The following is a 25,467-nucleotide window of genomic DNA, read 5'->3' as shown; positions in this document are numbered from 1 at the left end:
GCAGGACCTGCTGGCTGGCTGACAGTCACCAAGTACACGGCTTACAAAGTGCTTCACGCAGCATTTCAGAAGTGCCCATCAATCAGTTGGATGTTGGATACTTGGAAAGCACTGTGAAGAGCACTGTGTTTAGACAGGTGTCAATCACCCGGCATCATTATGTTGTCATATGACTGACCAGTATGTGGTCCCATCCGCCTGACAAGACTGGCCCGTGGGGTGGAGGTAAAGATCTGGCCCTCCAGGCCAAAAAGTTCTGCATCTCTGACCTTTAGCTCAACACAATGGGATGTTGGTTCACAAGGTTTATCCTAAAATTGGTCAGAGATCTTCCTCCTGCATGGAATTTCTGGATGCCCTTTGGTTTTCTATAACAAAAAAACCTTGCATTATATTACGATTCGCTCTTGCATGGCTGGCGTTGTTAAGAAGTGGAAACAACCAGTTACAACTTTTACAGATAATAGGAATGGTTTGTACCTAATAAGTAAAATAAATAAATAAATAAATTTATTAGATTTGCGTAATTTATTTTCTTCAGCAATCTTGCTGGTTAAGGCTTTCTAAGTACCATGCTATTTTTGCAGCCACAAACTCATACCTTCACAAACCCAAATACTCAAGGCAAATGAAGCATGTATGTACGAACAGTCCAACTGCTGGAATGTCTTGTTTAAGATTCTGCCTGCATTTCCGTACTAAGTTTTATTCCTTATCTTCCCAAAATAGGCTACTATATATCCCACAGTCAGTCTTTCGCTGCTAAGACAAGGAAGAGTATATATAGTAAATAGTGACATAGATGAACAACTTGAGAACCTTATCGGTAAAAGGAAAGAAGCAGTGCTTTCAAATGGCAACAACGCTGATTCTAATTCTTGATTAACTGTATCACCCTTATGTTACCCACCACTCTTAAAAACCAAAGGGGAACAGATTTATTCTCAATTCCCAAGAAGATTTTTTAAATTGCTAATGAATCACTAACACACTCTCATTGCCTTGTACTCAGCACACACGCCTAGCAGGATCTGGCTCCAGAATATTTCCTTTCCTTTATTTATTTAAAAGAAACATTGGTAACCTCTATACCTACTGATCTCTTTTCTATACAGGGTAGGACTCAGATTCAGATAATTTATTACGGTCAAAGACCAGTAGGACTCAAGTAACACACAAGTTTAAGTACTATGCTTTATTATTTTTGGCCTAAGTCATAATGCTTAACCAATGTTTGTTTTCCTTACACCAAGTTTTCAATGCTAGCATTTGCCTGGTTGCTTCAACAGAGTATAAATTTCCCCTGGGTGACTAGGGCTGATCTAGCATAATTCCTTTGCACCTAATAATCCAGCATGATTAAACTTTAAATAATGAAACTCATTGTATGTGCTCAATCTGGTACTAAGTAAATTATTAGTACCTACATGCAATCTAATACTTTGACGGTCACACCTCAAGCCTCCTATAAGCAATATGAGTTGCTTTTGTTGTATTTGCCTCACTATGTGCCTAGTTTAGTAAGGTTCATGGTTCCTTCCAACTTTTTTGGATTTTTAGCTCTCTATCTCTGAAGAGGAAACAGACGGAAAAAAATTTGGACACAGTTTCTTCCAAGTGCTCTTGATTCTAGATGTGTTGGAGTTATTGTTATTGAAAATTTCAGCTTGAATCTATGCATGCACCTTTTCCTCCTTCTTCACTCTTCCCTTTGCATAAGAAGGGGAAGCAGGCAGAAAGCCGATGGTAACATGCCCAAACTAATGGCTTAGAAGCAAGCCAGATATGGATCTATGGTTTAAAATTCACCTCTAGTTCCCCGACTTGTTTGGAAGGCATTAACCACAGTTGCCCATTTCAGACATAAGGGGAAGCTTTGATTAACTGCAATTTCCTGGTTTGTTTTGCTATGTGCATGAAAGGAAGAGTGAAGCAGGGGCAAAGAGGCTGTGTGTACAGCTATTATAACTATGGTTAGAAGTAGTCAGGACTGACTGAAATCCAGAATGAGCAACCCTGGTCTATGACTTTGGCTCAGCTTCCGACACTCAAACGTTTCTGATTACAAGGTGACAAGTGGGTCTCACTGGTGACTTAAAGGGGCAACACTTAGCTTCGGAACCTTAACCAGGGTTAAAGCAACAAATGCTGATTGGTTCTAACCATGGCTATGTTTTATGTCTGCACTGGGCATTTCTGAAGAAAATAGTTCCTGTTGAATAAGGTTGACCTTTTGGATAATTCATTTTTCAAAAAAGCATAGCACCGGAGAATTATCTGCTTTGTTCTCAACAACACTGGGCATTTCAGATTTAATGAACATACATCATTGACGGCCAGCAGTTGCATAACTGACACACCCTCCTGGTAAAAGCTGAAAGAATATGGTTCCCGAGAGCACCGCTTCTACAATGTTCAGCTCCGAACAAAGAGCAGGATGGATTGTTCCCAGAAAGCTCCTTCTTAATTGAGCCCTTCATCATTGCATTATTAGTGGGCTCCCCCTGGTGATCTATGGAATTATCACATCTTGGCCAGGGGAAAGCTGGGATTCTCAGTACACTTGGTTGCAGTACTCCAAAGAACAACAAGAAGTGCTTATGCACCTTAGCCAAAGCAACTAGCTGCACAGAGGCATGTCTGTCATTCAAATACTGCCACGTCCTTTGGGAAAGACCAACCACTGCCACTTCCAGCTCATCTGAAACTGACTAGAAAGGAAGAAGGAGGTGTGGTGGTTCCCATGAAGCTATTTATCATAAATCTCTTAAATTCTCTCTCCAAGTTACTACCAGAACCAAAATTCTTAAGGGGGGAGCCCTAGGCACATGTATCTCTCTAACTGATGAAAGATTCCAGCAGTTTCTGGAATACCCAAATCTAGCCACAAAGGACACAAACATACACCAATCCATTCCTGAGCTTTCTAAAATACGCATGTTTATATTGTGTGCTTACTCATGCAAATCTTCCCATGATAATAGCTTTAAGTCATAGGACTGGTGGTTTTGTAAAAAAAACCATACGGGAACAGCCTGAAGTTCTCAACTAGATGAAATCGTGCTGGAACAGAGCTTTCCAAATTGTGTGCCACAACACGTTAGCGTGTCAGCTACAGTGTGTAGGTGTGTCACGCAGAAGTTCCCCACGTTGCTTCCAGGGTTGGAAAGGGGTTAGCTTAACCTCCGGTTTCCTAGTAAAACTGAATTACTGTGTTGCAAAATGATGCATGTCTAAAAAGTGTGTCACCAACATGAGAAGTCTGGAAAGCTTTCTGCTAGAAGGTTTTAGAACAATTGGAAAAAATCGTTCTAGGACTGCAAGCCTTCTTCTAAGTTCCATGGCAAAAAATACAAAAGCAAAACATTTGGAATAAACTCTTATCCATAATACTCCTTTCCATCTTGTGGAACACACACAGCCGGAAGTAGCTCAGCGGTACATTACCCACCCTACCCCAGATGTTTATAGGGCCGGTGGACCTGGCTTGGCCAAAACGATCTGACAGTTCAAACGGGGAGGCCTGGTGGGCCTAACCAGGCCTGTGACTCAGAGGATCCCCACCGTGATGTAGACAATACTGAGCTTGACGGACCAACAGCCTGACATACTATAAGCAAGTTTTCCACATTCCTAATAGTTGACAACCAAATAAGTTAGTTGAGCAATGCATCTGATCCTCAGTGTCATACAGCCGCAAAAAGCTTTTTTCTTACTTTTAACAGAGGCAGCCATCTGTGTGTTTTTGTATTTCTCTGGCGGTGGCGGAGTAACGGGAGCTGCACGGCGTGGCTGTGGTGGGATCTAGAAGAAAAGGTTTTAGAACAATCAAAGGAAGTAGTGAAGACAGACACATAAAAAATAAATCTTTTTTTTTCTCTGTGTGCACAAATTTGTCCCAATATTGCTCTTTTCATTCCTTAAAGATGCCGCTGGAGGATAGCGATGTTAATAATAATCAGTTTCCTCCAAGAGCAAAGCAGAAGCGTCTGAACGTGTCGCTTTCCTCCCTCCCATGGACAAGACAAGCAGCATGTTTAATTGCTACGTTCAGCAGTGCACTGTGTGCTTGTGTTACACAGACCTGTCAAACATGTACACTTTGCCTTCCTCTCAGCCCCTCCACAGAGGCAGCAAACCATGTGCATATTAGATGCATTCGGAGCGATCCATGCAACAAATTATGCTCGCAAAGGGATAAAGACAAAGACTAGAAGCATGTAGGTTTTCTTCGCATTAATGCATTCAGAGCCTTTTTTACTGAGACCGGAAAAAAGTCTCAGGCTAGACAAGGCCATTTACAATGCCATTCATTCCCTGCAGAGGCTCCTGACAAGGAAAGCTTTGACTCGCGCACGGTGCTTAGAGCTCCCTACAGCTAGCACACTTCCAAAGTCACATAATTTTTCTGTGAGCAGATAAGGCTGGAATATTAATTGCATAGCTTGATCAGCAGTGGGAGGAGGGGAGTGGGGCAGAGGCTAGATTAGATAGTCCGTCTGTGACATCTGGATTAGACAGAAGTAGCTCGAGGTCAGCATTTCCCAACCTTGGGCCTCCAGCTGTTTTTGGACTACAGCTCCCATAATCCTCAGCTAGCAAGACCAGTGGTCAGGGATGATGGGAATTGTAGTTCGAAAACAGCCGGAGGCCCAAGGTTGGGAAACACTGCTCTAGGTTTTAAGGCTCAATTTCCTTCTTTTGGGATACAGGAGCAGCACTTCCCATCCGTGTTAGAAACTCCCGTTGTTCTAGGCGCATTTTGCAACAGGGAATTTCATTAGCGTGATCAGTTTAGGCGCTGTACTGCGCCTAAAATTTCAGATTAAAACTGCAGAGTGGAAGGAAAGGAGGACCTTTTTCTGCCTCCCTGCTTCCAGCTACTTTCTGAAGCCTGGAGAAGAGACCCTCTTAAGAATATTAGGGGAGTGGGCAGGGGAAGGACCAGACCATGTGAAAAAGGAACGTATTATTTTAGCTGCAGTTCATTCATTTTCAGCTTTGTATTCTTGTTATAAAAAAGCGCGCCTAGACATTCCATTGTTGTGCCCATAACCTAGGCTTGAGGAGCCATTTAGCTCCTAGCTTTCATATCTCGGTTTCTAACACTGCTTCCCATTAGTGTTTGTTATAACAAAGTCAGTTAGCCAGCTAGAGAATAGTTTCGCATTCAATGGCACACGTCATCCTGGGCTCCTTAACACAGCCCACTTCCCCAAACTTAAGGCTTTGAGGGGCTACATCGCTACAGGGGTCCTGCACCTGATTTCCTTTATTTGGCCTCATTCTGCTCCTGGAGTTCTTGCCACTCAGGTGGCAGCTGGAGGCAACTCTCTTGACACCAACGCTTATTTGCAGGAGTCTGGATGGTGAAGACCAAAAATCTCACCTTTTGGGCCAGCACTCATCTCTTGCACTCTTCTTCCTCATCTGTGTTTGTCCCCTCTCTTCTCTCCCCTTCCCAGAAAAACAGGACAGTCCTTTCCTTATACAGTGGTACCTCGGGTTAAGTACTTAATTCGTTCCGGAGGTTTGTTCTTAACCTGAAACTGTTCTTAACCTGAAGCACCACTTTAGCTAATGGGGCCTCCTGCTGCCGCCGCGCTGCCAGAGCACAATTTCTGTTCTCATCCTGAAACAAAGTTCTTAACCTGAAGCACTGTTTCTGGGTTAGCAGAGTCTGTAACCTGAAGCGTATGTAACCTGAGGTACTACTGTACTTATTTAAATGCCTTTATGCATCACCACACAGCAAGCTGCACTGTTTTGGAAATTATTATTTCAGTCTATTTTTGAATTTATCATTTTATGGTCTGCTGATGAATTTATCATTTTATAATGTGCTTTATAAATAAAGTAAAAAGGAATCAAACCTGGCTCCTCTAGAAGCTACACTAGATGTTTGGGAAAGTCATATCATCTCTGGCCACTGGCCATGCCGGCTGGAAATTGAGGGGGTTATATTCTATCAACACCCGGAGGGTATCAGGTTGGGGATGGCTGCTGCTTTAAAGGATGTTCAAAAGATGTTCATTTGAAGAAAAATGTTCAAAATTTTTCATGTGCTTAGGGCCAGCTTATTTTTGGAACTCCATGCATCCCAAATAGCCAGTCGTTTGCATATTCTACTGTAAGCAGCGTATTTTGCAGAATAGTGATTTGCAAGTGGCAGCTTCCTGTCAACGGTATACTAGGAATTATATATAAACATTATTGGTTAAACAGCAGTGGGCAGGAGATAAATGGAAACTAAACTGAAATACAGCTTTTGAACAGAACAAGCATAGCCTATGGTTATGTTTTGCAGAACATTTTACACTTAAGTATTAAAAAGTTAAAGTTAGGGTATATGGAGTTAGAAACTACAACCATAAAATATGTTAACTTACGCCATGCTTTGTTTCTGGCCTTTTATCATTCTGAAATCGTAATCCAGAATAAAAAATAAATAGATAGATAAAATGAAATGATTTTTTTTAAAATGAAAGATACTGTTTAAACAGCTCCATCCCATTCATTCCATTACCATAGTGAGGCCTATGTGTTTGCCTTCCACAGTCATTCTTTACTTCAAGCCCAGAATTAACAGTTAAGGTTCATAAACACAATACTTAAAACCACGATGAAGCTCAAGCTCAGTCCCTTTTTTTTAAGTTTAAAGAAAAAAGTGTTACTCATTTGAAAACTGGCAATGGTTACACATGATTCTAACGAAAGACAACAACTCATTTGTTCATTTAGAAATTATGGGTATTCCGTCTCAATAAATATCAGACAGCTGGGAGTTTAGGACATAAAGGATGTCTTTCAAAATACTGGCAAAATGCCTCTTCCTTTCCCCTAAAGCAGGGATGTCCAACAGGTCAATCACAATCTACTGTTAGATCCCTGGGAGGTTTTGGTAGATCGCGGTCGATGGCTCGAGTCCCTTTCCTTAGCATTGGTAAAATGGGGCCTGCCCCCCATTGTTGCACGACTTGCAGGATGGAAGACGGAGTTTACTCAGTGAGGCTGTTTGTTTCCCCAGCGATCCGTTGCTGAGTGGCGCTTTTCTCCTTTCTTTGTCCCTAGAGCTTAGGTTTGAATTCTCAAAAATCAGGGCATTCCTCCTCCCTAAAACAACTTTGACCTGAACCCCCAAAAAGGGGGCAGATCACTGCCATCCTGTGAGTAGATCACAGTGTTTTGGGAGTTGGCCACCCCTGCCCTAAAAGATTATGTATATGCACATGCACCAAGTCAACTTAAATCTTCAATCCTTGGCATTCTGTAAACTTTAAAGGCTCTGAAAACTGCTTGGGTATGACGAGGAAGCAGCAGAATTTGTTTTTATATTATTTATTTAAGTTACTTCTTAGCAGCGCTCCAATAAAGGATTCTAGGGCAGTGTGCAAAACTGCAAATAAAAGTGCTTCATGCCACTTGGAAACCAACAAATAAACATAACTAAATAAGCCGGTTATTTTAAACGTTCCATTGAAGTCAGCTAAGAAAAGGATCTTGGTTTTTCAATGGTTTCCATCAAACTTCTCAAACTGACCCCTATGTGTTCTTTTTTCTTTTCTTTTTTTACAAAATGATAAAAATCTGTACTTTAGTCCTGGGTGGTGTTCAGGAAATCTTTTAAAAAACCCCAAAACAGGATGCAACACAGATAAGACCAATATAGTTTGTTGTTTTGCATAAACATGAGTTATTTTTAAAACTTCCGTCTGAGACTTCATAAGATTACAAAGCAACACCTTCATTATTGTTATAAAGGCTGGAAGCTCATCCGCAGGTGTAGCTGTAAGTATGCTTTGCACAGGCAAATAAATATATATTTCTCAAATACATTCCTGCTGGTTAGTGTGCCTGCGGGCAAGAAAGCTCAACAGCTCCTGCTAATCCTCCCCTGTCAATACCCACAAGAATGTTTTTCTCCCAACAGCCAGATTTCTTCCAGCCTCAGAGCCCATGATGGTGGGCAGAACAGTTTTTTTAAATGGCTGGGAGAGGGACGTTGTCAATACCACTCAGTGATTGAAGAATTCTCCCATGTAAATGCCCCGTCCCTATTTAGCACTACCAGGCATATTTCCATAATGATGTACAATTCTGCTCTCAATGTTGAAGCTGCCTGAGTTTCCTCTGCATCCACCCTTGCTTTGTAGAATGACAAGAATAGCCCAGTTCTGAACATGTTTGCTGCTTGCTGCTTTTCTGGATGTCGACCAGAAGTGAGAGCCTGTGAAATTTCAAAGAATCAGGTCAATTTCACGCTGCTGATGCTTTGATGCTTTCTAAGAGAAGCACCAACAATAACAAGGGAATACTGAAAATAAATGGGGGGGTTGTTGTTGTTGGTGAATCTTCCATCTTCCTTCTCTCCTTGCAAGCTGGTTTCACGTGTAAGACCATATCACAGGTCACACCCTTAAATGAGTTCTGATCACTTCAGGTTTAGCATACCCTTGCTAGCTAGAGATTCTTGTGCAAAAAGGAACACATGTCCCAATATCCAGAAAATCCCTACTATGGGGGGCTGAGAGCAAGCTGTCTAACAGAACATGCTTCCTCCAAGTCCAAGGTTTCTGGGTTGTTATTTTTTTAAGGATCTTTAAAAGAATCTGGGGAGGGGCATTGGCTTTGCAAGATGTGTGCCCTACGACACGTGTCTTCCAAACCCCATTGCCCCATCCTCAATATCATTTTGGTGGCAATTCCCTGTTTACCTTTGCTAACAACTCTACTTGGGAAACAACGGTGATGACAGTGCCAAAGAGAAGTCAATCTTAACAATCAGGAGAGCTGACAGGTTGGTATTCTTCAATTTGGATGTTCAAAAAGTATTTTCTCTCCAGCGATTCTAAATTCATCATCTGTTTATCACAGTGCAAAGCGCGTTCCATCAGGAGCACACTCAAAAGAGATTGTGGAGGATTTATAGCCAAATTGGGTTTGGGAAGCTTCCTTCCTATTAGTCAAGGCACTTCATGTTTTGCTAGAGCTTCACTGGCACTGAGGGTCATGATGGAGAATACAGATGGGGAGTGGATTTCCATCATTCATTTTTCTGTCTATAAAGAAGCATTCTCTGGCCTCTTCCAAAGGAGATCTAACGAATTTATTTGCCTTCAGTGTAGATATAAATAGATGAAGAAACAAGTTGTTATGGCAAGTGACATGCTCCATTCCATTCAGACAACCTTTTTTATAGTTCCCGTCAATATTAATGTCCTAATAATCACTAAGACAAATAACGTCATTTCTGAAGGAAGAGTCTCCCTGTTCCTTTGGGAGGGAAAGGAAGCCATACTTTACTGGGCCAGTAATTCCAGCAAACTGTACTATCACCTTCAGAACTCAGCCTACCATTTGAAAGACTTAGACAGGCATCTGAGAAGTCTCAGAATATGTTTAAATGTCTACAAAACTAAGTTTTGCTTCCTTCATCCCTCCCATTCTTTTTTCCCTAGTGTGCCATGGACCAGCCTAGAACTAATTTTTGTAAGCTGCTCCAACAGTCTTTTTAGAGAAACAGGATATAAATGCCTTAAATAAACAAATCTCTGCTTACAAATCATATTTCCTGTGCTTCCTTCCTTAGTTTATCATCAGCACAGAAAATTTAAGGCATATTGCGCAATGCAGTAAACTGGGGAACAAGCAGTCACTGTAGTTAAAAGAACTAATCTGTCGAAGAATGGGCAAGACAACAAGAAACACTGTCCCAAATACATTTTTCCTACTTATCTGAGAAATCAGTATCTCTTTAAAAGCGAGTTACGAGACTGCTGAATGCCCTAATCTGCTCTCACAAATCTCTCTTCTATTGGCCTCTTCCTGGGAATTCCCCAAAGTTTTACAAATGAAACCATCACACACAGTAGCCAGGTCTATCATAGGTTCAGCTACTCTATAGTGCTTGTCAACTGTAGTGAACACAACTTAAGAACTGATCTCAAGCTGCCATTCAGTTAATATCACCTGCAGTCACCTCCTTCATTCTCAAAATAGAACACCGACAAGAAGCAGCAGGTGGCATGTAACATATTTTCACCTATGCTCAATAAAATAACGCATGGGGGCTGAGCTTCTAAATAGCTGGCAGGTCCAATAAAAAAGAAGCTCTTTACTTATTCTGTAGGATCAACACTCACAGCCAGCTATAAATGGTTAAGTGTAAGAGGTAGAAATTCTCTCTTTCCCACCCAAGAAAATTTTTTGACACGATTAGCACATGGAGTAGGTATCTTGTAAGATAAAGGATTAAATATGCCACAGATCTCACCTGGTAAACACCAACTTCCTCCTCTTGGGGATCTGTGTTAGGCAAGCTATGGTGTCGCTCATATCCAGTCCTGCAGACGCCATTGGGTTGCCTGGCTAGGTCCAGGTGATGATCACTGGAAGATGGAGTCATTCCTTGAGTGGATGGTGAGTGACTTTTGCGGGAAACAGTTTCCTTCCGATGATGTATCAGCTTCCTGGCAACATAAAACAACAGCCATATTGAGGAAGTAGAGCTCACAGGACTGGTCCAGAGTTCCAAAGCTGAAGTCATATTACTGAACTGTGAACACGGACTGACCTTGAAGATCTTACTTCAGCGGCAGAATGAATCCAATTCCACTGAGCTATCGAAAGCTATGGGCAGCATTCATCTAATGAGTGCCTTTGCAAGGTCTTCCACTTTCACAACAGGGCTCCCCCACATCCCTGCGCCCATAGAAACTGGCTCTGGGAGGGGCTTGGGAGAACTCCCAGAGCAACATGCAAGCGGGGAGGGGATCATTCCATCTGACAAGTTGAAAAGCTTCCACTGTGCTATGTCGAATTCCTCCCAATGAATTTTCCCATCTCCTACTTATGGTGTGCAAGGTTTAGTATTTTACTATTTCTTGCCCTTTTGTTCATGATTCATGAGATATTTGACGACAAAAAGATGTGCAAGGAAAGAGTATCTCTCATGAAACTGAAGTACCAATGTTGGAAAGCAAACCTGTTTTGATTTGCAGGCACCAGACATTTATAGCCTAGAAAACCAAGGAGTTCAGTTTAGAGGAAGAAGCTCTGCAAAGCTCTTTACTTCCCCTCCAATGAAACTGGATTGCAAACAGTGTGAATGCAGCATTTTAAGCTTTGGTTACCACCTTGGAAACGAAGCTTCATTGATTTCAAGATTACACAACTCTTTGGTATCTTGGCACCTGCACATAATTTGTGATGAAACTACTGTGGCTTTATCTTCTTCCTTAAATTTTAATACTTTGATCTGGAATACATACCAATTCTATGGGCACTTCTGAAAAATCAGGTGCTCTGGATTCATAGAGGTGCTTTGGTTGCCAAAAGGATCATCTTATTACAACTGGAAATCCTCATGTTTCCCCCAGGAGGGTGTCTGGATTAGAATCACTTAATCACTGGCAAGCATGCTGACATCTTCCCATTTATATGGCATGGTTTTCTTTGTGACTCTCACATTATCTGGGTTCCTTTGCTGCTGCACATCCCTCCTATATCCCATTCTCCCTACCCTTCTCACTTCTTCTTGCATATTCAAGCCTTTTGTCTTCCTTATTGCTTACCACATTGGGTTGCTTATTCTAGTAGCCTACTGCTTTCTTGTTTTTTCCCCTTTTCCTTTATTGGGTGGGCAGGGTTGGGAAAGGGAATGGGCAGTAGTTTTAGCCACCATTATTAGTGCCAGATAACACTCCACCAATTGAAAAACAAATAAAAATATATTACAAAAGAAAGATTGTGTCTGCACATGTCAAGCCCAGATACCCAGCAGCCTTTTCTAGGTGGGACTAACATGAGAAAATCTGTAGTAAATGGATAGTTTCTCAGGGCTGATCTAGAATTGCTAGCAAAATCCTGAGGTTCACGTGTGCACTTTCTACTTTTGCGCTGGACCCTCTCCAGAAAACCCATGTTTCTTTGTCCACTATTGGGTTGTGCTTAGTCCGATTTTTCTGAATGTGTCTGCCTTGCGCTTCTTGGGGTTCAAAGTGGCTGCAAGGAGTTGCTAACTAAGGAAGCTCTAGGCTTCCAGGACTCGTTGCTCCCTCCTCCCTCTCCATTCTCTGGAGGCACCAGAATGTTTGATGTTTTATCATATCCTGTATATGCTGGAAGCTGCCCAGAGTGGCTGGGGCAACCCTGTCAGATGGGCGGAGTACAAATAATAACATTGTTGTTAGTATTATTTTATTTTTTAGAGAGCAGGTTTTGTGATTATGCAGAGATGGGAAGCAATCAGGTGTTAGCTCCAACAATTCTGATGAGACTGGAGTACAAAAAAGTGATAGAGCAGGCACCGCTCCATGTGGTGGACACCTGGCTTGGCCCTGAATGCTAACCGCATGCCTTACAGTCATTGGCCCTCAGATGTGCCTTCCCTAAAATTATTTCCATACTGTCTTGAATATTCCTGCTTGCTGTACTTACTGGAGGACATCCCTCTGCTCCAAGTTGTATTTCCCCCCATTCTTCATCGCTGCATTATGAATGGCCTCAATAGCTCTGTCAATAGACTGCAGAACCACATCTTGTTCCAGCACCTAAGGAATGTAACAGGCATTGTGTTAAACACCTTCACTTTCATCTCCCCATCAACACTTATAATGACAACGTGAACCTGACAAGCGTAGCCATCTTAATTCTGTTTTATGGACAGACTTAGAAACTCTCTCATTGTTTTGGTACTCAACCACAACGTACATTCGTAACAGAAATCAATTCCCTCATTTTGTTTCTTATGGGTATTTGATAAAAGTTTCTTTAAAAATAAACAAAAAATAAACCCCAAGGGGTGTGTGTGTGTATGCGTGTGTTTTAAAAAAGTAATATACAAAATGGATTCTGTCTGTGCAAGATTTATTGGCGGAGTAGAAAAACATTTGTTTGGAGGCAGCAGAGGATACATCACAACTCCACTCACCCATCTTGGGCCCTGGAGCCCCAGCAATTCATTACATGAAGATCAATGGCAAGACTTCAGAGGCACAAAGCAGCTCTTCAGATCAATTTCACATTCAAATTGCCACAGTGACTCTTCCACCCTCCACTGCAAGTTGTGACAATTTGAAGCGTGTTTCCTTCCATTATCTTTGCTTGCCTTTAGAATAGAATGAAGGGGCTGGATTCCCACATACCGCCAACACCCATCTTGAAAAAATATAGGCGCAAGTATTGACTTGAAATACGTCAGGCAACCAAACACCTGAGAACAGCTATCCCATGATTCATACTACTTAAGGCTCCTCCAGACAGCCTTTTTTATTGCACGTTCATGATGATTTGTGCTCATGCTGTTATCAGGGCAGTCATATGTGATCCCACTTTAAATATTGCTTGCACCGGCAAAAGTTGTAGGGTGGTCCTATTGCTTCATTTCCAGTCAGCGCATATCCTGTTACTTCTGAAATCCTGTACCATTTATACCACAACTATTCAGGTTTATTTTCATCCTACTTCTGTTGCACTATAGCCCCTTTAGACAGCAACCTTGTGGTAAGGTTATCCCTATCGCTATTGTTCTCCAAGCAAACGGGCATGCCCTTCATCAACCAGCTTTGTTTTTGTCAAATCTTTTTAAGGCAAATCATGAATCTCACATTCACCAAAGTGTTATCTACTCCAGACATTTAATATGCTTATGAAAACAAATGAATGTTGATGACTGCTGGCTACAGTCTTCCATTCGCTTCACTGCAGGCACAAGTCATCATTGACACTCACATATTGGCTCTGCATGATCTGACATACTGAGTGCGAACTTTCTTGGATTAGTTATATATGCTGCTGTTAGCAGTGGCAAGGTCCTGTTGGAAAATTGAAGGAGTTGTAATGAAGTTGAATTCTTGCTGGTCAAGAACATAGCTATTCTTTTAACTTCCACTGACTAATCAGTAAGTGTTTACGTAGTACAAAAAGGCCCTGATCTGAAGGGAAAAGCAACCAGGAGCTCAATAGATCCATAGTCTTCAATGTTTGCTAACTCAGGACCCACCTTTAACCCAAACATGCAATTGAGGACCCATTCCTATTTTTATTTTACATATATCTGTATGGTGCTGGATACTGCTGTTGCAACCCAACTTAGATCAGCCTGTGGCTGGTAGTGGGTTCTGACCCACTAAAGGCCAGCATGTTATGAAGTTGGGAAGCCCAATCCCAACCTCCACTGCAAGTCTGCAGCTTTAGGGGCATTCTGTGAAAGTAGGGAGGGGCAGAGCTGTGCCCCTCCACTCCTTGCTAAAACCTGATTCAAAGTCCACTATTACATTTGCCATCACTCAATTATTGCAGTATTGATAGACATGGATCTAGCTCTAGAGATAGTGGCTGGTTGGCTCCAAGGCTTCTGCCCAGCACTCTTTCCCCACTCTTCCCATGCTAGTGCAGCAGAGTTCTAGCTACAGCTACCCAGATATAATAATAATAATAAATAATAACAACAACAACAACAACAACAACAACAACAACAACAACAACAATTTATTTATTTATACCCCGCTCATCTGGCTGGGTTTCCCCAGCCACTCTGGGCAGCTTCCAACAAAATATTAAAATACAATAGTCCATCAAACATTAAAAGCTTCCCTAAACAGGGCTGTCTTCAGATGTCTTCTAAATGTCTGGTAGTTGTTTTTCTGTTTGACATCTGGTGGGAGGGCATTCCACAGGCCAGGTGCCACTACCGAGAAGGCCTTCTGCCTGGTTCCCTGTAACTTGGCTTCTCGCAGAAAGGGAACCGTCAGGAGGCCCTCCGCGCTGGACCTCAGTGTCTGGGTAGAACAATGAGGGTGGAGACGCTCCTTCAGGTATACAAGGTCATTTAGGGCTTTAAAGGTCAGCACCAACACTTTGAATTGTGCCCGGAAACGTACTGGGAGCCAATGTAGGTCTTTCAAGACCGGTGTTATGTGGTCTCAGCGGCCACTCCCAGTCATCAGTTTAGCTGCCACATTCTGGATTAGTTGTAGTTTCTGGGTCACCTTCAAAGGTAGCCCCACATAGAGCGAATTGCAGTAGTCCAAGAGAGAGATAACTACAGCGGGCAGATAGGGTCTCATCCTGCATACCAGATGGAGCTGGTAAACAGCTGCCCTGGACATAAAATTGACCTGCACCTCCATGGACAGCTGCAAGTCCAAAATGACTCCCAGGCTGTGCACCTGGTCCTTCAGGGTCAAAGTTACCCCATTTAGGACCAGGGAGTCCTTTACAACTGCCCGCCTTCTGTCCACCCAAAACAGTACTTCTGTCTTGTCAGGATTCAACCTCAATCTGTTAGATACAGATGTTGCGGCAACTCCCCAAGTCAGAGCAATATTTAGAAAATTCCTTTTACCAGTACTGTAAGCCTAATGTTTCATTTTATGAAGCAGAGCACAGGATCAGCTTTGTGGCCCTACCACTGACATTTGATGTATTAGCCTTTACGTATTAGCCTTTAGTGGGCAAAACCCAATTTGCTTAGATGGGTTAATGCCATCTAAATGCCAACCAACTTCTCTGCTCAGTTAAGGAGTGTTTGGAAACTTTATTTGCCTTAGGCAGGATTCTTGTACAGCAGAAGGTTCCAGCTCCCCAGGGGGTTAAGATCTTTGTTGCCCATACAAAGGAATATGAATGCCATAAAGCACTGTACATTATGAAGGCATTACATTACTAGGTCAAATCTGTACTTAAAGAATTCTATGAATACTATGGAAATAGACTTTCAAAGATGACAAAGGGAAGTGACCTTGCAGTCCTCCAAAATTTAGATACCACGCTGCCATCAGCTGAGCTTTCAGGTCAAGATGAAACTTCCGGGGTTTTTTTTCCAAAATAATTATCTTACAAGAGAAAAGATAGGGAGAAGATATGGGAGAGAAGAGTCTGAATTTCATTAACACTCTGCGGACTCATTAAAAATATCAAAAATGGGTCTAAGCTACCTTGGTGTTTTTAATACAAATCTGTGAGAAAGCCCTCTCTAAACTTTTCCTATGGAGAGTGAGAGTGTGAGATAGTGTGTGATTAATAGTCTAAGCAGAAGATAACTGAATCTCATTTGCAGGTTATCTTAGCTTTCTGTAGGGAAAGCTATTACGTGTTTAAATTCAGAGTAGAAAGGATCCAAATGGTCACATGGTCTAATCTCCCACCCAAGTTGTAAGATCTGCCACACCCTCTCCCAAACAATTCATGCAATCAAGACCACTAAAGTCATGGTGATGGCTGCAGAGAACATGGCCCCAACGAGACTAGTAAAGAACATGAGGAGAAAATCAGCTTGTCTTCTATGACAATGCAGCTCAGCAAACGAGAATTGCTTCTCATGCTTGGAAGAAGTTATTTTGGGAATCTTCCCTGATCTTTTTACCAACAGGCCAAAGATGTTGCCCTAGTAATAACGAAATCACTATTAAAAAAGTTTACTATTCACTATCATTTTATGAAGGTCTCACATACTTTTTTAGGGTGCATGCCCAGTGGTTACAACAGATCAACACATTTCCAGAATTTAAAATAGCTATTAGAATGACATTTAAATAAGAGCACCACATAAACCAGTTCTTAAATCAATTTAACACCGTCACCTAGAGACAAATGGAAGAGTCTATTTCCAGTTTGTGTCATTGCATATGCTAACACCAAGTCCATTCCATCATGTTACCAAAATTTTTAGTTTTTTTTTAAAAATGTGCAAAAGTTACTAACAACGTTAATTACTAACAATTCTACAAAGTGATAAAATATGAGGGCAACTTTGCTTCATCCATACACCAGGCCAGGAGATGGAGATGAAGTCAGTTTACAGCTGAGGTAATTCCTTGAGAACCCTTCACCACAAACAATGCTTCTTGTACAACTCTTTTGGGTAGCTTACCCTCCCACGCCCCCCCCCCCGAACAGCAGTATCAAACTGTGCAGGATTCTCCAAAGAAGAGGTTGTTGTTTATTCCTGTGACATCATCTTACTGGCGTCAACTAAAACTGAACAATTAAGACATTTAGAGCATCTTTGTCAGCTATCATCTCATTTGGGCTTCCCCTCCTTTCTTCCCTCCTCTTAGTCAGGCACTACATCATTTCTATGAATTCACAGCAAAAGCTTCTGAACATAAGCTATGTGCCTTTGTTGACTTTAACAATGCTACGCAATGCACACACACACAGCCCTTCAGTTATCATGTTAACGTTGCATGTCTTTTTAAAAAAGCACCCCCTCTTTTCTTAAAACTCAAGTAACTTCTGTCACACACAAAAGTACTTAAACTACGTCATAAGCGGCACCAAGTTAGCCCTCAAAACCACCAGCACCTAAAGAAATGGTTTCTAAAAATGTCATCATTTTAAAGCATAACTTGGGAGGGACATGTTCTAAAGTCTTGGGGCTGCTGCACAAACGTCATAATCCACCCCACAGCAGTTATTGCTTCTTTTACATTGGAGGTTATTGACAAAGCGACCCAGGTGTTGTGAAGGGGCTGAGAAAACCAACAGAACCACTACAGTGACCACAAAACTGGCTGAATACATCCTCACATTCACACTTCTACAAGGAGGCAACATGCAGCATTTTGCACTAAATTAAAGCTGCAAGTCATATTCAAAGCAGTCCCTGGTAGAATGGCATAATCTTAAAATGATCCTCAAGACTACAAATGTATGATAAAAGATGCCAAAATTCCCGATTTTGGAGCAGGAGCACAGCTGATCTGCTGTTAAAAGAAGCTCCTAGCCCTAGGCACCACCTGTTCTTCCGAGTAGAAAAACTGCATTGGGGACTGACAGCCCACCCCAAACAGACACCTCTCTTTCAAGAGAAGCGCTTGAGATTATGCCACCAGCATCACACTCAGAGCGGGTAAAAATTAACAAACTGTAGTGCTAGCAGAATTGCTTCTCCTTGCACAAGACGGGATGCCTGCTTCTCCCCAAGGCGTAGCAGGGGGTGCCGTGGCCCCGGGGGCAATGTTGAGAGGGGGCTCAAACAGGCGCCCCCATAGCAAGCTCTTTCATTGGAGCCTGGCTCCATGTCAGAAGGAGGTGTGCCCTGGCTGCAGTGCTTCTGCCTGGTGCCTGACCTGGTGGTAGAGAGCAGGAGAGTGGGCAGCAGCTTCCCCGCCCGTCTCCTAACCCTGAACCATGGTGCACGGAGGGTGGCTTCTGTGCCCCGTGAACCCACCCTGGGCAGCACAGGCATATGTTCCACCGCTGGCTTCTTCTAAGCACTGGGGACCCCTCAAACAGTACAGGTTATGGCACAAAGGGCTGTGATCAGTAGGAGGAATGATCACAGGATTGATGCAAAGCCACCATCATGTACAACCATATTTTTAAAGGTCAGTCTCCCCTCCCACATTAGATCAATTGTTACTTTTTTAAAAATCCAGTTAAACATAAAATCTGAATTTAATACTAACGTATTAAATTCTGCGCTGCTCATGAAACTCTGTTCATGGCCCTCCATCAAACACCCTGAGTTTAAGCCTACTCTTCTCTATGGAGAAGAGTTGTCAGGTCAAGCATTATAAATAGAACATAAAGTATGCTTAAGCCAATTGTTTTCAGAGGATTTAAGCATGCTTAATTCTGTATTAAAATGGATTGCAGACAATGTATTACAGCAAATTATGAATATTTATAACTAGCTTCACAGAAATTTACTTTCCATCTCGTGGAGAAATACAGCTTTATCAAATAGTAAGGAGTAAGTTGCTTCTGGAAACAAACCTACAACCCAGCTGAACTCTATCCTGAATTAAAGTTACCTTTAGGCAAATGACCTTGCTAATTGCCTTTCAGTGTGTACAGAAGAGCCAGACAGAAATCCATTACAGTGGTGCCCCGCAAGACGAACGCCTCGCAAGACGAAAAACCCGCTAGACGAAAGGGTTTTCCGTTTTGGAGGCGCTTCGCAAAACGAATTTCCCTATGGGCTTGCTTCGCAAGAAGAAACCTCCGGGGACCTCTTTTAAATGCTAGCGGTGGGGAGCAAAGCCTCCCCCCCCCCTTCTGGCCTTCAGAAGAGGTCCAGGAAGGCCGGCGGGGGCCGAAAGGCTTTGCTCCCCACCGCCAGCATTTTAAAAGCAGTCCGGGATAGCAGGGAAGCGCTTCCCGCTATCCCGGATGGCTTTTGAAGGGCAAAAGTCTTTGTCCCCCCCCCCTGCCTTCCCGGGGGCTTTTAAATTGCCCCGGACAGCGGAGAAGTCTCCGCTGTCCCGGGGGCGATCTTAAAATGCTGGGGGACGGCAGCAAAGCCTTCGCTGCCACCCGCCAGCATTTTAAGATCGCCCCGGGACAGCGGAGAAGTCGCCCCCCGCCGGCCTTCAGAAGAGGTCGGGGGACAGACTGTCCCCGGACCTGGTCTGAAGGCGGTTTCCATAGGAACACATTGATTGATTTTCAATGCATTCCTATGGGAAACCGTGCTTCGCAAGACGAAAAACTCGCAAGACGAAAAGACTTGCGGAACGAATTAATTTCGTCTTGCGAGGCACCACTGTATTTCACAATTCCAGTCCTAACCCCTTGTTTCTTAAGTAAGCATGATCTGCAAGACCAGAGGTTTTAGAGCATGCTCCCAGGTAGTTTTAACCCTTTAAAAAGTTGTAAACTATCATGTTTCCATTGGTATAGTAGCCAAGTAGAAGGTACTCCTTTTCAGGGGATCTATGAATGACAAAGTGGAAGCTTGATTTAGACAGATCTCTTCAAACAGTGTTTTAAACCATTGTTTAACAGAACCATCCAAGCCCCTATACAAGTGGGGTGTGTTCCTCTGTCCATCCCAGCCTTCATCAGTGAGGCAGCCCCACCAGCAAGGAGCACCCCAATTCACCCAACCCAAAATGTAGGGGAAGGTACTGTTGATAGCCTCTCTGCTAGCAGCAGCCAACAAAATATGCTGAAATGCTAGTTCAGGAGCTGGCCCATGATGGCAACAACTTATCCAGGCCTCTTCACTGCACCAGCCTAGGAACTGGCACAGTAAAGGGGCATCTCCCCTGTCAACCTTCACCTTCTGCCTTGGCCAAAAGGCCAAGGAGACAACAGATCCGACCCCCAAAGAGTGTGCCACAGTTGTCACTGCCACTGTATCAGCAGCAGTGGGCAATGCATTCCTTGGAAGTTGGATCTGCTGCCCCCGTGGGTCCTGCTGCCTGGTGCAGTTGCCTTATCTTGCTTCACGGGTTCGCCCTGCCTATAGCTCAGGGATAAAAAGCAGTACATTGCAATTGTAAATTACAAATCAAACCCCATGCCACTTCTACAGGGGCTTCTTGGTGAATGGGAGGGGCTGCTGGTCTCATCCTGCCCTTGCTCCTGATGTAGATCTTCACTCACACCTTCTTCCCTGGTTGGGGTGGGAAGCATTTTGTGGTTTGCCTCAGGTGCCAGAGGGCCTTGGGCTGGCCCTGGCTACACTCTGGGGTACGACAGCAGAAGAATGGCATATAAATAAAATGCCACAACCAGTGTAGTATCATTGGACCTGTCATGCTTGAGACTAACAAAATGACCGCCTTGGTTTCTCTCTCTTTTGTGGTTGGCTGTCTTAATTGTATTTAGTTCTGAAATTGTTCTATGGGTCTTTGGACAGCAATAAAGATTTATTATTCTTATAAATAAAATGCATTCATTATGAATTTATTATTATTATTATACAGCGTTTAGGAGATGGGGAGATTAATAGGAAAATAGGAAGGCGGGGAAAGGGGTAAGCAAACCCTTCCTTCCCTTCTGCTCCTTCACTGCTTCAAAGTGCCTCAATCGACAGCTGTTTTGAAAAGGAAACCATGCTATTAGGACTTTATGACATGCCCCTGAGACAAAACCAGTCTGACTTAGATGTGAGTTTAAAAGGAGCATTATTCAATAAATTCATGAAAGAAGATGGTGATGATAACGATAACCTTCATATAGTATTAACTGAATTTCTTACCCAACCTTCACCATAATGTTCTAGGGCAGGTTACAATGATATAACCATACCATATTAAAATCAGTTAAAACCATTTAAAATAAGGTTAGGACCTTAAAACATGTATCTTAGGTGTCAAAGACCAGGGCAAAGAGTTGCATTTGTACCATATGACAGAAGCTATACAATGAGGGTGCTAGACTCACCTGTATGGGTCTAGTAGGCTTTTTGCCCTTTTATAATGCTGACAGATACCTCAATGGTTTAGCATTCCTAATCCCTGAAGAATCACTACCAGCAAAGAAACCGTTGCTGGGAAATGTAGATGTCTTTGTACAATAGAATGAATTTTGTAAGAATGCATGTTTAAAGATGTGAGAAACACAGAGCAGGTTTCAAATAAAGGAGTCAAAGCAGGTATAACTATTACGTGAACCAAATAAATGTGGAAGCTTTTCCTTACAGTGGTGATTGACCCCATGGTGTGTTTTCATGGTACTATGAGAGGTCCATGTTGCTCAAACATGTTAGATTGACTCTGGAAGAGGCCTGAATCATCAAACATTAATTGTGCAGAGGATACCTTCTTTATAGTCTAGTAAGAGGCAAAGCTATAGAACTGAATCAAGACACGGATATTTCCAATCTCTGTTATTAACATGAGCAAACAGGCAATTTAATCATCGAATCTCAGAGGGCTTCTTACTTCTCTGCTGGATTAAGACAACAAATAATATAAATAAGACATTTCCTGCTTGAAAGCTTCATACAACATGCTTGAGCCTGCATTTGAGACCAACATAAAAAGAAATTGCTCCTTTCCCAACAACTAACAGGACAGATTATCTTCACTTTTCAGAAGCATTTTTAATTAAACTCAGTTACAGAATATTCATGCAAGTGTTCAAGCTACTAATCAGCATTTCCCAAAAGAACTGCCTTCACCCCTTTCTCCATAAAAAATCCATCTCTTTGCAGTCATTGCTCGGAATCTTCTGACTGTAGAAGATTCAGGCTTTTGTGCTGATCAGAAGGGGAGGGGGGACGTAATGATAGTACAGTATGTTTCTTTCTACACCCCATCCCCCAACCACTTTTCTCTTTTCCATTTTCTGCCTCCCTCCAACACACTTATATCACTCCTGCAGAGTACTTCTCTAAGTGTCACTCTACAAAACACCATGGTTGTTTAAATGCCAGTCACATAGGAAAACTTGTTCAGCAGTCTAGAATAATCATACCTTTCAGAAAAGCATTTTTCTAGACAAATGGGATCTTATAGGGTTTGCTGACAGAACCAAAGATGGACTGCAGGCATGCGCTGTGCGTGCAATTTACATATTTAAGGCAATGGGCCTATTACAGATATGACAAGCCCCTGAAAAATGTGCCTTTCAAACCAAGTTTTTCCTTTCCTTTGGCAAGGTTAGATTAAGCACAATAATATTCTACTCCTTCCTTGTCTCTCCCAATTTAGGGGACAGCAACACAGGCCCGAAATGGTTTCATTCCAGAGGTCACATGCTAAATTAGAAGCAAGATGCTTTCTACATTCAAGGTTAGGAATTTGAATTACTTACAGAAGCTAATGTACCACATTCAAGCAAGTGTCAACAATAGTTTGCATACCCTCCCAAGGAAGCAGACAGAGGGGAAACAAAGATGTTGTTCAGGTGTTTTCTGCTACAGTGGCTTCCTGCAGACATAATGCTTAACCCTATTTTGCATAACCATGGCTGGCTGACTTAACCCAGTTAAAATCAGAGCCATGCCAGAAGGTCTTTAGAGACTCTTCAGCTCAGTGCAGGAAAACAGAAGAGTATGTGAAACCACACACTCACCTTTTTGTTGCTGTTGCCACAAAATTGTAAGGTTTTGGAAGCAACAGAAATCATGCTTGCCACTGCTGCTAGCTGTCCTTTTCTTCAATACTTTCTACCCAAAAGATGCCAATGTGAAGGCGGTATCAGAAGCAGCTTGTGAGGTGAAGAAATTGCCTGAATCACACTTTGCTCAGTGCAAATTACAGTCATACCTCGGGTTAAAGTAGCTTTGGGATGAGTATTTTCGGGTTGCGTGCTGCGGCGACCCGGAAGTAACGGAGCATGTTACTTCTGAGTTTCGCCACTCGCGCATGCGCAGACGGTCAAAATGACATCATGCGCAGAAGCGGCAAATCACGACCTGTGCACTCAGGTTGCGTTCACTTCAAGATGCGAACGGGGCTCCGGAACGGATCCCGCTCGCATCCAGAGGTACCACTGTAAATGCTTAACCATGGTTAGTGCTAAACATTGCTTACAACCTGCTCTGTGACCAATTCTTAAGCACTGAAAAGTGAGTGTGTTGGTGTGGTGCCTGAAGTGTTGGGAGACCAAGGTTCAAATCCAAACTGGACTATGAATCTCAACTGGGTACAATTGGATCAGTCTTTGTCTCTCAGACTCAGCTACCTCACAGGATTGTTGTGAAAATAAAAATGAGGGGGAAGAGAGAGCCACCTTGAGCTACTCAGAGGAAAGGCAGGATATAAAGGTAGAGAAAAAGCAAAGAATAGCTTTAAGTTTTCAGACACAACACTTAATCGTTAAAGTGTTATGTCCTCAAGGGCCAGGCTTATTGCACATGTAGAAACAAAAGGCCAGTTGTTGCATTCCTCTGTGAAATCATATAGTCAAGTGTCCACAGCCACATGGAAAAAAGTTGGTGTGCACCTGCATGTACACATGGAGAAAAAGAAAACATATCTATGATTATAGTTGCACTTTTTACGCTAGCCATGATCTCAGTACTGTAATGCATGAAGGTACATGTGGTTCCCCCTAACTTTTGTCCATGTGATTATGTACTGTGAATATGGACTCCATGGAAGAATTTAGTGTAAATTATTTTTTTTTAAACTTGCCTAAATAAATAGCTACATTGTTTCTAAATTCCTATTTCAATAGAGAAGGTGCACCCAAGAATACAATACAAACTCAGAGACCATAAGCGGCCAGAACATTCTGCTCCCTTAGGGGTTGCCTGATTGTTCCAAATGACAGTTTTTCCCTCAGAGTAATTATAGGGCAAGCCATTATAATGGACTGAATTACTCTTACCCGGGGATAGGAAGGCTGTGATCTTCCAGATGTTGTTGGACTCCAACTCCCCAAATCTCTGGCCATTTGCCAGGTTCATTGAGGATCTGGAGGTCCACAGCCTGTCTACCCCTGACTCGGGCCAAAATATACATATTAATAGTACAATCAGCGCGCAACCCCAGAGTCGGTCCCGACTGGACCTAATAGTCAGGGGTCCCTTTACCTTTACCAACTTGGATCGCCTTGGATAACACAATGTGCAAGGCTCCCTTCCCCCACCTGAGGAGCCTAGAAGAACAGCACTACTGGGAAGAAATAAGACTTTCCTTCTCCTTTATCAGCAGCTGCTCCTCTCCTTCCCAAACAAATCTGGCTATCGAGCATTAGTTCCAACACTAATAGCAGAGGGCTAAAATGAAGGAGATAGGAGCTCAACATTGTCAGGATCAATACATCCATGTTTCCCCCCTCTTATCTGAAAAATACATCCATTGCAATAAAAATATAGGCGAAGAAGCATGGAAACTGCCCTAATCACTGCCATACAAGTTGGGGACACAAACTACATGGTGTTAGCCAACATATGACAGCTGAACGGACCACTTTTCCAGTAAGTTGGGTCAAATACCTCTGAAATTGCTTTTGATTGCTTCTTAGTGCCTTGATGTGGTAGACTCACACAAGTGCCAGCTTACTGAGTTCGTGGATTTACAGCACTTCAGTGGGGCCAGGCAGACATTTTACATTGCTGCTGACTTGCATGGGGAATAAATAAAATAAACTTAGGAAACTGTTTCAGAAAGCCTTGTGTTATAATAAACATTTGCTAACAGTGGAAATTCTGGTTTTAGTGAGCCATTTTTTCCTGGATGAAGACAGAAAGAATTGTTCCACCAGCGCTAAGTTTAGAGGACTACAAAATCAGATTTTAGTTGAGAATCCCACTTTCCAACAGATTGTACATATCACATTTGGACTAGTTCATTTAGCAGAGACTCCAGGAAATGAAACAAAATTTTAAAAAATTCCTAACAAACTTAGTTGGTCTCTAAGGTGCTACTGGAAGGAATTTTTAAATTTTGTTTCAACTACGGCAAACCAACATGGCTACCTACCTGTAACTAGAATCCAGGAAATGAGTAAAGGTCTATAGCAATTCAAGGGCAGAAATGCTATTACTTAGCTCTTCCATTTCACATTACAGATTCCATTTCACATTACAGTGGTACCTCAGGATACAGATGCTTCAGGTTACAGACTCCACTAACCCAGAAATAGTACCGTGGGTTAAGAACTTTGCTTCAGGATGAGAACAGAAATTGCGCAGCGGCGGCACAGCAGCAGCAGCAGAAGGCCCCATTAGCTAAAGTGGTACCTCAGGTTAAGAACAGCTTCAGGTTAAGAACAGACCTCCAGAACGAATTAAGTTCTTAACCCGGGTACCACTGTATTTTTAAAAACTAGTATCTC

General features: G+C 42.6%; 1 protein-coding gene across 2 annotated transcripts in view; it reads right to left on the bottom strand.

The window, feature by feature from the left end:
* NCKIPSD (NCK interacting protein with SH3 domain) overlaps positions 1-25,467 on the bottom strand; it is a 94,243-nt gene that overhangs the window by 35,512 nt on the left and 33,264 nt on the right. Inside the window, exons 2-5 of one of the 2 annotated variants that reach the window (XM_083727169.1) lie at positions 12,439-12,551; positions 10,274-10,469; positions 6,390-6,419; positions 3,717-3,804 (exon numbers count right to left, since the gene is read on the bottom strand). In XM_083727169.1, coding sequence (XP_083583295.1) covers positions 3,717-3,804; positions 6,390-6,419; positions 10,274-10,469; positions 12,439-12,551 — 427 coding nt within the window. The remainder of the gene's footprint in view (positions 1-3,716; positions 3,805-6,389; positions 6,420-10,273; positions 10,470-12,438; positions 12,552-25,467) is intronic. The other variant, XM_083727170.1, reaches the window with a different exon arrangement.

Source organism: Podarcis gaigeae (genome assembly GCF_964106915.1).
Source record: "Podarcis gaigeae genome assembly, chromosome: 2".
In the NCBI taxonomy this organism is placed as follows: domain Eukaryota; kingdom Metazoa; phylum Chordata; class Lepidosauria; order Squamata; family Lacertidae; genus Podarcis; species Podarcis gaigeae.
The sequence above is the reverse complement of the archived record's forward strand: the minus strand, read 5'-3'. Positions and strand labels throughout refer to the sequence as shown.